The sequence below is a fragment of the Lactuca sativa genome, chromosome 8 (genome assembly GCF_002870075.4).
Source record: "Lactuca sativa cultivar Salinas chromosome 8, Lsat_Salinas_v11, whole genome shotgun sequence".
Classification (NCBI taxonomy): Eukaryota; Viridiplantae; Streptophyta; class Magnoliopsida; order Asterales; family Asteraceae; genus Lactuca; species Lactuca sativa.
Window position 1 is genome coordinate 199,001,346 of NC_056630.2, and position 16,818 is coordinate 199,018,163.

General features: G+C 36.6%; 2 protein-coding genes across 2 annotated transcripts; both read left to right on the forward strand.

Annotated features, from left to right (window-relative positions):
• The first annotated feature begins 2,359 nt into the window (after window positions 1-2,359).
• On the forward strand, window positions 2,360-6,034 carry LOC111910586 (probable serine/threonine-protein kinase PIX13). Its single transcript, XM_023906413.3, has 6 exons — window positions 2,360-2,706; window positions 3,446-3,780; window positions 4,012-4,147; window positions 4,368-4,510; window positions 4,607-4,730; window positions 5,288-6,034. Exons 1-6 carry the CDS (start codon window positions 2,640-2,642, stop codon window positions 5,749-5,751), a joined length of 1,269 nt encoding a protein of 422 aa, XP_023762181.1. The 5' UTR covers window positions 2,360-2,639; the 3' UTR covers window positions 5,752-6,034.
• A 57-nt stretch (window positions 6,035-6,091) lies between these two features.
• On the forward strand, window positions 6,092-9,103 carry LOC111910585 (pentatricopeptide repeat-containing protein At2g17140). The gene is made up of 2 exons (XM_023906411.3): window positions 6,092-8,656; window positions 8,747-9,103. Exons 1-2 carry the CDS (start codon window positions 6,228-6,230, stop codon window positions 8,862-8,864), a joined length of 2,547 nt encoding a protein of 848 aa, XP_023762179.1. The 5' UTR covers window positions 6,092-6,227; the 3' UTR covers window positions 8,865-9,103.
• Window positions 9,104-16,818: the final 7,715 nt, after the last annotated feature.

Sequence of the window (16,818 nt, forward strand, 5' to 3'; positions counted from 1 at the left end):
CCAAACCTCAGATCTGAAACCTGTACTAAATAAGAGGTCTCAATGATCCATAAAGTTGCTAACTTTATGGATCACATGCATGCTATCCAACCCAAGCATGAAGAGAGGTGAATAAAACTTAGATATAGAATGCTAAATAGAGAAAAGCAAGAGCTTTAGGACTTACAAAGGTCCAAAAACAATGCAAGGTGGTGATGAGGGGACTTGATTTCAAAAAAGATGCACCCAAGGAGTCTTCTTCTTCTTCTTCAAGGAGCCAAAAATCACCAAATGAACTCTTGAAAGTCACAAAGGAGGCTAACTTCGATTTGGGCAGGAGGAAGGTGATGGAGGCTGAGGGTGTGCAAACCCTAGCCCCCCACTTCCTTTAAATATGGCGTAAAACACAAGATTAGGGAAAACACATCCTTACGTCGCGACCACCCATAGGCCACGTCGTGATGCACGAAGATGGACACACGTTTCAACCCAATGGTCATGTCGTGAGGCTTCCATCCTCATGTCGTTACTAACAATTAATTAGGGTTTTACATTTTTTTTGTTAAATCAAATATTAAAAGATCGAATACCTGCATTAGATGTTACAACATCCTAACATACAATGGATACATACTATAATATATAGTATAGTGAGAAAACTCACTTGAATAGTCTCAAAACAGCTAAGTAGTTTGGTTTGCAAACGGCTCAATCAACGCGTAACAACCAAAATACTATACTAGTTACTGACTATATGAGCATAATAATTAATATCTAGATCATTCACTAATCCCAACAATAGTGGATTGACTATCAAAAAAGGATTTGTCAGTCAAGACAATTAGGAGGCCGAGCCATTTAAATATATAAGCTTTCTGAAATCCAACAACCAGGCCAACATATCTATGCTAGATATCTCCTCATAAGTAGACCAATCAATACTTTAAATGTAATTAATGAATAATCTAGTAACTGTAAGTGTAACTTACTCGGTTAACATAATCCGGACGACTGCGAGCATATATTTGACGATTCATTTCCTTATAAGTATCCTTTCAAAACGTCCAAAGCTTCACTAACGAGATTACAAAACGAGAAATCGAATCACGAGGGACTAAGATCTCGAGAGGGAGAGAGAGATTCTTAAAAGAGAATACTGCAAGAAATAAGCGAGACCAAGCCCTCTATTGTATTGTCTTTTATTTCATGAGCTCAATAAGGCAAACAAACTACTTAAAAAGATCTGAAAAGGGGAAAGAAAAACATGTGTAGGGATATGAAATGCTAAGATCCTAAATACATAGTCTTCTATGAGATCATCTACATAAATAACACTGTAACACTAATTTAGTATGCTAATCAGTATTTTCGGCCTTCTGAGTGTTTAGAATAAGATGTCGAAGGCCCCAACTATCAACGACTTAACCTTTTTAACTTGTGATAGTAGTTAGAGGTGGAGATTCACTTTCCACTCTATGATTATATTATTATTAGACCATCTATTCACTTGTTTATGTAATGTTATGTAACAATGTATTCTTTGTAATTTATCATGTTGTAAAGTAATTGTTTATGAGTTAATGTAAAATTGTTGTTAATTACTAAATAACAAACCAACTATCCACACAATACGAGGGGATAAGAACATTACATTAGCAAAATGGTTTTTACCCATCACGTAATGGTTTTTACCCATCATGCGCCATCAATGTATGGTTACCTCGAAACTCTTAAATATATGGAAATAGATAACATTGTCACCTTTGAGTCTCTCCGGTGATTAAAATTTATGACCGTGTGTGGATGGTTGCATTTTATATTAGGAACGAGCAAAACATTAATTCTTGCTATGATAAAGGTCTCGCGAATCAAATCGAACTTTATTGGACGCGGACCTTTAATGTATCATGAATATTCCCAGGAATTATATTAAATTCGTCAAATTTCACTAGAATTGAATTTTGTCATGGTAAACATTCACACAAGTTCGCACTGATATGTTTGCGAGGATGTTGGCTATTTTATTAAATTCAGAAAAAATGGTTATACAACGACATAATACCTCCAAACATAGTCATTTCTATGCATGTATCTAACATTATCTCATATATTATATGGTGCTTTTATCGATTAAAGATAGAAAGAAAATTAAAAACAAGCTCCCCCAAAAACTCAATAAAAGACGTCTATATAAAGAGAAAAAAAGTTATATATATATAAAAGATGAAAACAAGCTGGGACATGGACACAAGTGCAAAACGTGAATTCTCTCGTTTAATCTATATTTCTTGTTATTATTTTATTTGTCTTCAAATACACGGCGGTTTGACTTTGACTCTGAAATAACAAGCGGCCGATGACTTGGTCGTCTCCTCCACCACCAAGATGATAATTATTAAAGCTTCTTTGCTCCATAAATGGATGCCATTAACCAATTGTCTACCACTTTATCATGCAAATTTTCCACACAGAAAAAGTACAACACCATTTTGGTCAAACAGAATTCCAGTCAAAGAAACAAACAAGAACCTGCTTTTATTGATCAAAGAATCGATTGATATTAATAGTTACATTTGAAGAACAAGAAAAAGATTCAAAGATGTCCACTTGATTCTGTTCGATTGAAAGGAAGAAGTAGTCGAAGGAGTTTAATTTTGATCATGGGTGCTTGCTTTTCTTCTTCTTCTTCCACTAATCAAACGACGAACACTGGCAATCTCAGTTCAGGTACAAAGATGGAATCTTTCTTATAGTTTTGCGTAGATTACGTAATAATATATCTGGGTTTTGTTCGTTTTCGATAGATTATGTAATCTTACATTTGGGATTTGTTTGTTCAGATAGATTTATATGTATATTATAATAGAATATGTGTGGGTTCATCTAAATATTGTTCGTTAATTAGTATAAAATAATATAAAATCTCCCTTTTTGTTTTTTTCCTTATAGATTTTGTGTTTATGTTTATGGGTCTTATGTTTATGTTCTATGTTATTTATTAACTATAAAATCTCACTTCAAGAACACATAAAGCTCAGATTTTTCCCATTGAATTGTGTTTATTTGTTTTTTTTTTTTTTTCTGTGACTTTTATTTCCATATCTTATTTTATTTCATCTCATTCTTATTAATTTAGCATAATAACATACTTCAAGAACACTTCAAATCTTGTATGATTTCATCTCTCTCTCTCTCTCTCTCTCTCTCTCTCTCTCTCTCTCTCTCTCTCTCTCTCTCTCTCTCTCTCTCTCTCTCTCTCTCTCTCTCTCTCTCTCTCTCTCTCTCTCTCTCTCTCTCTCTCTCTCTTTTTTTCATTTGGTAGCAAAAACAAAAACCCTTGTCAAGTTTTGTTTTCTTTATCTTTGAGTTTTGTGTTTGATTAAAATCAACTCCAGTTTGTATGTAAACATATGAATTTTCGATCATATCATCTCACTCTTTTTTCTTGATTTCTATATAACAACAGCCATTTCACAGACCACCATCACCAGCACTACTACAAATTCATCATCATCAGGAATAAGCAGCAATGTCTCCGGCAACAGCCAGTTCTCGGCGGCAAGTGGCGGTGATGACCGACAGCCTGGCGGCCAGATCTTGCCCCATCCCAATCTCAGAGTATTCAGCTTTGCTGAACTCAAAACTGCCACTAGAAATTTCAGAAGTGATACAGTTTTAGGAGAAGGTGGTTTTGGAAAAGTCTATAAAGGCTGGATTGAAGACAAGTCAAGTTCAAAAAATAGTGTAATTGCAGTCAAAAAATTGAATTCAGAGAGCATGCAAGGGTTGGCAGAATGGCAGGTAAATGATGACAATGAAAAGGGTATTTAAGTCTTTTTAACACAAACAAGAGATAAAAGAGTGAAACTCTAACATACTTTGTCCCACCTTTTTGGATAAGACATGAAGATGCAACTTTTGTCCTATTCACAGTATAATGCAGAGTACGCTGTACAATTCTGTTATGTCATGTCATGTGTAATAAAACATACTGCTACCATTTTTATGACATTTTGTGGTTTATTCCATCAGGCAGAGGTGGATTTTCTAGGAAGGCTTCAACATCCAAACCTTGTGAAGCTATTGGGATATTGTTACGAGGGTACAGAGTTGCTACTCGTATACGAGTTTATGCAAAAGGGAAGCTTGGAAAATCACTTATTTGGAAGTAAGAAAACTTACAAACACAAATCTTCTAACATTATCATATTTTTGGTGTATTGTAGATGCAATAAATGAATATTGGACCCAAAATTAGATAGTTGTTGGGTTGTTTCTCATTTAATTGACTTGATAGAGACAAATTCATCTAATAAGTTATACCTGTGTTTTCTTAATGAACGACTTAATAGAAACGGTAATTGAAAGTTAATATTCTTCTTATGTAGGAGGCTCAACAGTTCAACCACTTCCGTGGGATCTACGGCTAAAGATTTTGATAGGAGCGGCTCAAGGGTTAGCATTTTTGCACACTTCTGAGAAACAAGTTATCTATAGAGATTTCAAGGCGTCAAATATTTTGCTCGATGGGGTAAGTTCAATCACTTGTGTGCAATGTTCTCCAGTTTATAGTCTCTATGTTTTTCTTAGTAGTGAAACGTTTTCTTTTCTTTCTTGTTTTGGTTAGTCTTATAACGCAAAGATATCGGACTTTGGGCTTGCGAAAATTGGCCCTTCGGCTAGTCAATCACACGTAACAACTCGGGTCATGGGGACTTACGGCTATGCTGCTCCTGAATATGTTTCTACAGGTAATTTGAGTCCTTTAGGCTTATAAACCACATCAAACGACTACATTTAGACCTGCATTGGACCGGAACTAGAACTCAGATGAATGTCAAGGAGACAAGAATTTTAATTGTTTGTGCCTCCTAAAAAAATGGAACAAGATGGGGTATGGAATTGTTCTCAATCTTTTGTCTAACAAAAGACATAAATGTCCTCCTCATTCTCTATCATTGAAAATGGTTATAGTGTATTTGGCATGCATTAGAACCTCAATGAGACAAAAGCTGTAATTTTTGTCCCCCACAAAAAGGTGGGATACGCACTCAAACTCAATCTCTCGTTTGCACAAAAGGTGTAATGCGCTTCTCGTACTGTGTTTGACTTGCATATGAGATGGATGTCGACGATATGACAAATGTCGAACACGATAAGATAGGGATTTTTTTTCTTGATCCCTTGTTAGCGAAAAGACATAATTGCCCTCATCATCATCATAACTAGCCTATAAAGCTTGTCCTGTGTATAGTACAAACCTATAATGAGCAATCTAAAAAGGCTATATTTATTATTTTCTTAACAGGGCATTTGTATGTGAAGAGTGACGTCTATGGTTTTGGAATTGTATTGGTTGAAATGTTAACGGGCTTGCGGGCACTTGACACTAACCGCCCGGCTGCCCAACAAAATTTGAGCGATTGGGTGAAGCCCTATTTAGCTGACCGAAGGAAAATGAAGGACATAATGGACTCGCGGCTCGAAGGAAGATACCCTTCAAGGGCTGCGGGCCAAATTGCCCAATTAGCCCTCAGATGCATGGAAAATGAACCGAAAACCCGCCCCTCAATGAAAGAAGTGGTTGAAAAGCTAGAACAACTTGATGCCATAAACGGAAGGCCAAGGGTACCAAGAGTACACCATTCCTCTCATCATTACTCACAACCTCAACATACCCAACAACGTTCACCTCATCATCGTCGTTCCCCACAACCTCATGCTGTGAAAGAAGGGAGCCGAGGAAGCCGTCGCTCACCGAAAGGGTGGTGAAATTACGGTTTTACCCTTGGGATTATACCGGATATGTCAAGCTCATCCTCATTCAGAAAAAATTTCCAACGAGGGCAAAAAGCTTTTTTTGATGGAACATTGATAGTTGTGGCAATGGGGGCAAATTACAAAATACCCTTAAACTATTTATGTATGTTGTTGTTTGTAGATAATTATAATAGGTATTTATAAATTTATGTATGTTATCATTTTTTTTAAATTGTTGTGGGGACAAATTATTGAGAAATGTTGAAAGAGCCTCCTAATTAAGTGTCTTAAACTATTTACAATCACAATGTTGAGTTGTTTTTGTTGGTTTGAGTTTCAAGATTATGTTTGACTGTTTTTTGATCATGGTGATTTTGGATCAACTAGAAAAAGCGTTAAAATTCCCAATATAAGAGCTTCCATGGGAATTCATCTAACAAACAAAACAAAACACAGGTGTTATCATACCTCCCGCCATTTTGAGCAGCATGAGAGAATTAAGTAGGGCTCTCATCAACAACACTAACAATCCTGAATTAGCTTGGCAGATCTTCAAACGCATCGCCTCCAATCCCAACTTTCCATCCGATGCTCTCAACTTCAACCAATCGCTGTCTGTTCTTACCCGTATCCTTATTGGAGCCAAAATGTTCACCCAAATCAATGCCCTTCAGCAACTCCTCCTTTCCTACCCATCCCAGACTTCGCACGACTCCATGGTCTTGCTTGTTCGTGATCTTGCTAAATCAGGTCATGTTAGTCTCGCTGTTTCTCAGTTACAAACACTTCGAGCTCACCACCCCAATCAACCTCTTTCAGTTTCCTTGTACAACACACTAATCAGGTCCTCGCTTCAACAAAATCTCCCAAGCTGTGTTCAATTGCTGTATGAAGACATGATTATTTCTAGGGTTATCCCTGAAACTTACACTTTCAACCTCTTGATTGGAGGGTTATGTGATTCAGGCTATTTAGACGATGCACGGAAGGTGTTTGATAAAATGCGTGAGAGAGGATGCCTACCTAATGAGTTCACCTTCGGCATTTTGGTTCGTGGGTATTGTAGGGCTGGGTATGCTAGCCAAGGTTTGGAGCTTTTGGAGGTAATGAGAAGTATGAAAATTGCTCCAAACCTTGTTATTTACAACACCTTAGTTTCAACTTTTTGCAAAGAAGGTAAGACTGATGAAGCAGAAAAGTTAGTGGACATGATAAGAGACGATGGTCTTTTTCCAAATGTAGTTACATTCAATTCCAGGATTTCAGCTCTATGTAGTCAAGGCAAAGTCTTGGAAGCTTCAAGAATTTTCAGAGATATGCAAGTAGATAAGGTCTTAGGGTTGCCTCAACCTGATATGATTACTTACAATTTGATGCTTCAAGGGTTTTGCAAGGAAGGAATGATAGATGAAGCACAAACCCTAATTGAATCCATGAAAGTAAGTGGTTTCACTTTAGAAGTAGAAAGTTACAATATATGGTTATTGGGCTTAATAAAAAACCAAAAGCTTCTAGATGCACAATTAGTTCTCAATGAGATGCAAGAAAATGGCATATCACCAACTGTTGTTTCATACAATATAATTATAAATGGTCTATGCAAGAATGGTATGCTTCATGATGCAAAAATGGTTATGAGTTTAATGAAAAAACATGGAGTATCTCCTGATGTAATCTCTTATAGTATCCTACTTCATGGATATTGCAAAAAGGGGAAGATCAATGAAGCCAATAAACTTCTACATACCATGATAGAAAATGGTTGCTTTCCAAATAACTACACTTGCAATAGTTTGCTAGAAAGTTTGTGGAATGAAGGGAAAGTATTAGAAGCCGATGAATTATTAAAAAAGATGAAAGAAAGTGGTTATGATTTGGATTCAGTGACCTATAACATTGTTCTTGATGGACTATGTAAAATCGGGAAAGTAGAAAAAGCAATTGAAACCATTCATGAAATGTGGAATCAAGATTGTAAGCCTGACTTAATCACTTATTCCATTATAATTAATGCATTATGCAAAAATGGGAATCTTGATGAAGCTAAAAAGAAATACATTGAAATGATAGGGAAAAACATATACCCAGATTCAATTATATTCGATATATTTGTGTATAGTTTATGTAAAAGGGGAAGGGTATCTTCGGCATTTCGGGTTCTTAAAGACATGGAGAAAAAAGGGTACAACAAAACCTTGCAAACTTACAACTCTTTGATACTCGGGTTAGGAATGAAAAGTCAATTCTTTGAAATGTATGGATTAATGAATGAGATGAAAGAAAGAGGCATATCTCCTAATGTTTTTACTTACAATAACATGATAAGATGTTTATGTGAATCAAGTCAAATCGATGATGCAACTAAACTCTTAGATGAAATGTTGAGTAAAGAAAGAGGCATCTCTCCAAATATTTCCACTTTCAAGTTATTAATCAAACCCTTATGTCAAATAGGCGAGTTTACACCAGCACTTGAAGTGTTTGACACCTCATTAAGAATCTATGGTCATAAAGAAGTGTTGTATAGCTTCATGTTTAATGAGTTAGTTTGTGGAGATGAACTCATGGAAGCTAATAACATTTTCATGTCGAGTTTGGATAGATGTTTTGATATAGGGAGTTTTTTATATCAAGATTTTATTCAAAGACTTTGTAAGGTTGAAATGTTGGAATGTGCAAGTGATGTGTTAAAGAAAATGGTTCAAAAAAAGTATTCTTTTGATGCTGCGTGTTTTATGCCTGTGATTGATGGTTTGCGTTTGAATGGGAATACGCGTGAGGCTGATGAATTTGCTGAGTGGATGTTGGAGATGAATTCGGAGGTTGAGGTTTCTAATAGAGTTGACCGAAATTTTAGAATGTTTGACCATAAAAAAGTTGGAAAAAGTGAAAAGAATTGGCAGAGTGTGCTCCATAGGTATGAAATTTCAGACTGTTTGATACTACAATTAGATCCGACTTATTATATTTTGTATAAAAATTTATTGTGTTTATTTGATTGTTGCAGAGATGATGGTAGTAGTGTGACACTGAAAATTTTGAGTAAGGTAAAGAAAGGATGGGGTCATGCAAATATATCAAATATGAATTCCCAAAAGTATGACTTCATTGATAATAATGATTGAAAGTTACTATTTGGAGATATGTTACGTATCTTATGTGAAGATTATTGAATTAGTTTTTGTAATTTGTATCTCTATGATGTAGTGTACATTTTTTTTTGTTATTGTAATTATAGGGATCCCTGATTTATATACATAATACAGGGATAAATATGGAAGATATGTTAATCCATAAGAGAAATTAACAATATATAACAGTTGTACAATCATATAGAAATTGAATTGTTAAAATGCAATTGTTCCCGGAGTTTAATGGGTTTTACTAATCCACCATTTGTTTTGTTGAAGAATAAATGAATCAAAAGTACCGGTTTTACTTTTCATTCCTATATTATCAAATATTTGTATAAATGGTCTCTATATAACTGAAAATTTATAGAAATGATCCTTATATGTCATAAAATTAGAGAAATTGTCTTTGCCTAATAGCGTATTTAAATAAATAGTCCCTCTATTTCACAAAATTACAAAAATGGTCCTTGTATTTCAAAAATTACGGAAGTGGTCCTTGCTTAACCGAAACTTTACAGAAAATGGTCATTTTGTTTCACAAAATTACAAAACAATTTGTTGTCTATTAGCGAATTTACCTATATGGAGATGACCTTATGTTTATTTTATAAGTATCATATGTCGTTCTTGAGCTAAAACATTCCTTAGGTTTTTCTTTTTACTAACTATGAAAGCAGGGTTTGTTTAATGAGAATCGTGCTCCATAATACTATCTCCAACCCTCTCTTTCTAATACCAAAAAGCTTTAGCTGGAGGGACAGATAGATATGATGGCTTTCTCTTGAAAAATTTCAAGATTTTTATTACCTAATTAGGGTTAGATGGATACTTTTAGATTTATAAACTGAAGTAGTTGAGTAAAATATGATTTACAGTGTACACTGTTGATAGCTGTTAATTAATACACAAGAAGATATCGAATATAAATAAAAAATGATAATACAACTTAGACAATCTATAATGACACATAATTGATAGTTTGGATATTCCTAATACATTATGCCAAAATAGTGGTGTATTGGAGATTTAGGGTCATTTCCTCACTTCCACACAAGAGATGGCCATGCAAGAAACTCTATCATGAACATGGAGACCGTATCAAATATACAAGAAGCTTATGATTTGAACACGAAAGGCACGTTGCATAGCATGATCACAAACACACATACAACCAACATAAAGTACAAAAAATTCAAATTAAAACGTGTAGACAATGCTTTTATGCATCAGGATGTCATGTGTATTGATGTAACAATGACATAACCAAATTACAACACTAAAGGACAAGTAGGAACGAAGACACCACAAGTACTGGCGATATTGCGAAAATATTGGTAGTTTGGTGATCTCATTCTCCACAGAAATTAGAAATGGTGAACCTTTTGCAATTAGAGATGGATAACAATCCTTTATATCTTTAATGAGATTACACTCTTGACTATGAACATCACCCAAAAGCAGCATCATTGGAACAACACTAACAAGAATAAAAGTCGTGTTCTTCATTTTACTAATCTTGTGATTATAACTTGAAAGATATTAATATAAACAATGGAGAATTTTGGTTTCTTATTACATTCATTGTGATATATATACAAGGGAATTTACTTTATCCTTTAATGTTTACTTAAAGTGTATAAAGCTTTGTGACTTTGTTGAATCCTATAATGGGGCATGATTAAGTTACATAGTTGTGTTTGATTATGGATTTCAATGTAATTTGGAGTATATAGAATTTAAATTTCTTTAAAAATTGTGTTTTGTTGACAAAACCAAAGGAATTAGAATTCTTACGTGGCACAACAAGGCTTGTGCCAGTGGCACAACAAGGCTTGTGCCAGTGGCACAACAATCAAAGGAACAACATACATGATGGAGCACCTTGTGCCATAGTGGAGCATCATAATGTACAAGTGGCACATCATGAACACTAATGGCCCAACATCCATCATTGTGGCATAACATGGTGTATATATTGAGCAATACCAACTTCTGAGCATCCTTGAACGATCTTGAGCATCACAGAGGACTTCATAACATACTTGGATCATCAAGGACCAAGATGGTCCATCTTGCACCATGATGGTGCAACAAGTGTGTGGATGGTGCAATAGGCTTCAAGTGTGGCACAAGAAATTCTGTTTTGGATCAACATCATCTTCATTGGCGCAAAAAGGATCTTCTTGGCACAACAAGGACATGCTTGGGACAACAAAACCTACTTGGAACAACAAGGCTTCTTCATGGAGTAAGAGGGACTCTACATGACGCAAGATGGATATGCTTGGCACAAGAAGGAATGCCCTTGATGCAACAACATCCTTCTTGTCCTAACGCTTTATGAGATGGCACAAGAAGGTCCCCTTGTTTCTCCATATCACTCCTAAGTGCTCGAAACCCCCTTTTATATGATCCGTTCCTTTGGCACTTGATCCGTTCCTTTGTCAGATGATCCATTCCCTTCTCAGATGATCCTTTCCTTTGTCACATGCTCCATGAACCCCAAGTAATCCATTTAACTCCTAAGTTCTCCAATGCTTCATGAGAATGCTCCAAATGCTCGATTCACATTTAACAATCTCCACCATGACTTGAGCATCCTCTGAACTCCACCTCGAATAAGAACTTCCTCTCCTTTCTTTCCATCAAGCCCCGTAGGGGCTTACCTCCTACGAACATCTACCAAGTCCAAGCAAAGCTTGAACTTCTTCATAGGCAACGACTTTGTCAAAATATCTATTGGGTTGACCTTGGTATCAATCTTCAGTACTGAAAAGTTGTCTCCTTCCAAAATATCCCGAATGAAATTCAAGTTGACATCAATGTGCTTTGTCTTTTCATAATACACAGGGTTCTTAGCAAGACTCAAAGAACTTTGACTTTTACAATACAAGACAGACTTCTCCACATTCAAACCAAGACTTTAAATAAGCCCTTACAACCATATTTCCTCTTTTATCTCTTCCGTCACGGACATGTACTCAAATTCAGTTGTAGATAAAGCAACAATATGTTGTAATGTTGAATTCCAACTGACGGCACATCCGAACAAAATGAATATATAGCACGTATGTGACATGTGCTTCAATAAGTCACCACCATAATTAGAGTCACATATCCCAATAAGTCTCTCATAGAATTAGCTCCATACACTAAGCAAACATTTGTTGTTCCCTTCATGTATCACACGATCCACTTTACAGCTTCCTAACGAGTCTTCCCTAGATTGCTCATAAACCTGCTAACCATACTAACTACATGAGCCAAATCAGGTCTGATAAAGACCATAGCATACATGAGATTTCCAATAGCACTTGAGTATGGAGCCCTACTGAAGTACTTCCTTTCTTCATTAGTAGTGGGTATAGTGTTTGGACCAAGTTTAAAGTGATCCGCCAAAGGAGTTCCAACCGGCTTGGACTGATCACAATTGAAGGATTGCAGAACTTTCTCAATGTACTTCTGTTGAGTAATACATAATTGCCCTATTTCTCTATCCCTTTGTATTTCCATTCTAAGTATCTTCTTTGCTACTCCGAAATCCTTCATTTCTAAATCATTATTCACGGTTGCCTTCAAAACATTTATTCCAACCATATCCCTGGTTGCGATGAGCATATCATCAACATATAAGTATAAATATATGTAGGAATTAATCTAGTGATAATTCCTTTGAGTAAACACAATTGTCAAACTGGTTCCAAGTGTAACCATTCGAGATCATGAATGAATCAAATCTCTTGTACCATTGTCTTGGAGACTGCTCAAACCATACAAGGATTTCTTCAGAATACATACATGATCCTTCTTATAATCAAGGAATCCTTATGGTTGGGACATATAAATTTTCTCTTCTCAGTTCCCATAGAGAAATGCATTTTTCACATCAAGCTGTTCATGCTCTAAATAAAATGCACTCACCATGTCCAAAAGAACCCGAATTGTGTTGTGTTTCACGACTAGTGAGAACACCTCATGATAATCAATTCCTTCTTTATTAGAAAACACTTTTTCCACCAACCTTGCCTTGAACCTAGATGGTTCAACTCCTAGTATCCTTTCATTCTTCTTAAAGATCCATTTGCATCCCACTGGCTTTGCTCCCTTTGGTAATGGAACAAGATCCCATGTTTCATTCTTCTCTAAAGATTTCATTTCTTCATTTATAGCCATCAACCAGTCATTTGCTTCTTTACTCGCCACAACCTCTTTATATGATTTAGGCTCCTTAATATCAATGTCTTCTCTAGTTGATAAATCAAAAACAATGGAGTCAAGTTCACCTGAATTCACACATCCAACATATCTATCAGGTTATCGAATGACCCTCCTTGATCTTATTTTTTTATAGATCCATACCCATCATCCTTCCTGACATCAGCACCACTGGATGAAGATCCCATGGGTTGCTCTTAGGTTTCATCTCATCCAAGTTGTTCATTGGCACCTTGCTCTTAGTCACATATTAGAAATCTGTATGGATTTTGATTTGCAAACTCCACCTTCTAGCTAGCACCCTGATCTTTCTTCCCTGCTTGACTTGTATCACCTCCTCCCTACTTACCCATGGCAGATTCATCAAATGTTACATCTCTGATCATGATAAATTTAGGAGTTTTTCCTTCTTCTGTACAACATATTCGATAACCTTTTACTCCTGTTGCATACCCTATAAATACACACTTTATTTCCCTTGGCTCAAGTTTACCATCATTCACATGAGTATATGTGGGGAAACCAAATATACGTAGGTTTCCGGACCATACCTCTTAGGGAGTCTTAGAGTCTATTGCAGTTAATGATGATCTGTTCACCATATAGAAAGCAGTGTTAACTGTTTCTGCCCAGAATTGCTTGGATATGTTAACAAATATGCACATACAACTTACATGTTGCCTGAGTGTTTGGTTCATCCATTTTGTAACTCCATTTTGTTGTGGTCTATGATGTACATTGTGGTGCCTCACTATAACTTCTACTTTGGAAAAATTATCAAATGGAGCATTATTGTAGAACTCTATCCTATTGTTAGTCCTCAGAGTCTTGATCTGTTTCCAGTCCTTTTTTCAACCATGGTCTTATACTCCTTCAACTTACCAAACACCTCATCTTTGGTCATCAGAAAGTACAACCAAACCTTCCTTGAATAATCATTAATAAATGTCACAAAGTATGAGATCCTCCTTGAGACTTCACTAGTGCAGGACCCCACAGATCTGAGTGAACATACTCCAAGATTTCCTTGCTTGTATGTTGATCGGTATCGAAATTCACTTTGCGATGCTTTCCCTTCTCACTCATGTGACCCAACCTACGCTACCATAACTCCGTCTTGTCATTGATGGAAAATTTAGGTTACAAAAACAATACACTAAGCCGGAAAACATTTAACAGTTAAATGATTAAGGCACATACAACCTAAAGGGATTTATGTCTTTCACATAAAGCAACATACTATGAATTATCAAACTACAGAACCCTAATGAAATTAGAATTCATAAAGGAAGATTACATACCTTTTGAGTTGTTATTATAAACAAATCTAAATTCCTTCTTCAAATCTTTTGGAAGCGAGCACCAGAAATCTTGTGCCTCTAATGGTTGGATATCTCGATCTTTTATGGATTTTAGGTTTTGTTCAGGAGTTTTTAAGGTATGGGTGTGTTGTTAGGAGTTTAGGCTTCTTGCCACCTTTTCTTGGATATAAGATTCGTTGGAAACGGACTAAGGATGAGGGAGTTATGGTATTTTGAAGTTATTGGCAAAATTGACCACTGGATGGAAAAGCTTGCATTGCGCTCCCATGCATGTAATGTGGCATGCACGTGTTTAGCTGGGTACGCCCAGTGTAAGCTGGGGTACGCTCAACGTATAAGGTTAAGTGGTCGTGGGAGGTTTATGAGTACATCGTGGGTACTAAGAGGTACCGAGGCGTACTCCCTTCAGAGCAAAACCGTAATTTTGGAGTTCCTACCCTATATAAGCAACATTATACCACCCCTTTGGTCATTTTAAGTCAGGCACCATCCCTTTTGAGGTTCATGAAACCCTAGAGTGCCTTGGGTGAAGCTTGGAGCTTGAAAGAAGATTATTGGTGTTTCGTGCAAGAGAAGAAGAAAGTGAAAGACTCAGCCTCTAGAGAGGAGCCTAGAGATCCAGTGTTAGCATCTCCGTTTCGAGACTTTAGAGGTATAAAGTCTCTATCTTGGCTATTCATTGTATAGATCTACTTTGGGTTAGTTTTGGCCATTTTAGTCCCTTTTGTTTGGTCTTGGTGAGCTAGGGTTGTTTTAGGAGCTCAATCTAGTAGATCTGGACATTTTAAGGGCCCTTCATTCATCAAGGTGTAAGATTTGTGGAGTTTTGAGTTCAAGCATGATTTAAGACCATCCATTAAGCTCTTTTGAGCTCTAGGGTCCCATTAAGCCATGCATACTAGTAAAGTTGCCAACTTTACTTGAAAAGTCATCCATAGGAATCAGACTGGAGAGTTTGGAGCAAGGGTTGAGGTGATTAAGTGATTAATGGAGAATTTTGTAGTCTAAGGGAGTACGATGGGCGTAGCCACCTAGTACGCTATGCGTACTGGCCTCAAAGGGTGTACGATGGGTGTACCAGAAGAGTACGCAGGATGTACTCGACCTGGTTGACCCTTTTTGCTTTGTTAACTTTTTGGGCTTTGGATCATGGACCAGGAGTTGGTTAGGGTTGACCATTCAATCTTTCAGGCCTTTTTGGATATTGGACCTTCCCGGGATAGGTCAATGATGGATTTGGGCCTAATTGGGGTAATTAGGTTTTATTGGGCATTGTGGTGTCATTTCGAGTTTGGACTATCATTTGGGCTTGTATTGTTTGAGGTTTAGTTGGGGGATAGCTATTATTATGTGTTTTAGTTTAGAAGAAGTAAATGGGATTTAAGGAAAAGGCCTATGTAAGGGTTTGGGCCCAATTTGAAAAACTAGGCTATTAGTGTTCTTCTATGGATCTTGTGGTTTGGGGCTTGTTTGGTTTTTGGCTTGGGCCTTAGTTGTGAGTCTTGTTGGGCCTGGGGTAAAATGGTTATTTTTCCTCAAGTTTTATTATGGATCATAGTTTGGAACCTAATTGCTAATTGGGTGATATTTTGGTATTGTTTGCTCAGGAAGTTGTCAGGGCAGCAACTAAGGATTTCTTGTAGTGAGCTTCAGCATTTGACGTGAGTCTCCTCGCTGTTCTATGAGTTGAAGGCACCAATGCCGGCCTATCTGGTTTTTGTATGGTAGGAAGACCTGGGAGTGACACTTGGCATTTTTTATGGAAGACCAGGAGGCGGCTCCTGGTTGTTTGTATGAAAGACCAGATTTTGAACTCTAGCAAATGTTAGTTAAGTAGTTGTAGATTGTATGCTAGTTGTCTTATTGATACTTGCATGGAAGACCAGGAGGTGGATCGTGGCACTTGTCTTTAAGACCCAGGGTTGTGGCCCCCGACCTGGAAAGGAAAACCACGAGGCGGCTCCTGGCATAATGGCAAGACTATGGTTGGCACATAACACTCCTATTGATTATGTTTATGTGTGATATGTATGGCTCATGATTATGTATGCTATGTAAGGCTCGTTTGATATGTATGGTATGTGGTATTTGGGGAACTAACTAAGCTTCGTGCTTACAGTTTGTGATTTTCAGTTAGAAGGGGAAGGGCCCGACTTGATCGCAGTGCATACACCCGTGTTTTTCGCAACATGTGATTTTGGGAATGAACTTTGATAAATGTTTTGTATTGAAATGTTTTACGATATTTGGAAAGGATTACTCTAGTGTTTTGAATATAATAAAAATGAATTTTTTACCCTTGATTTTTGGGATGTTACAGAGTGGCCAAATATTGTAGCTCATAGGGTCTATTTATACTTGAATTAGGAAACCTAGATAACCCAAATTTGAATAAAATAATATTAATT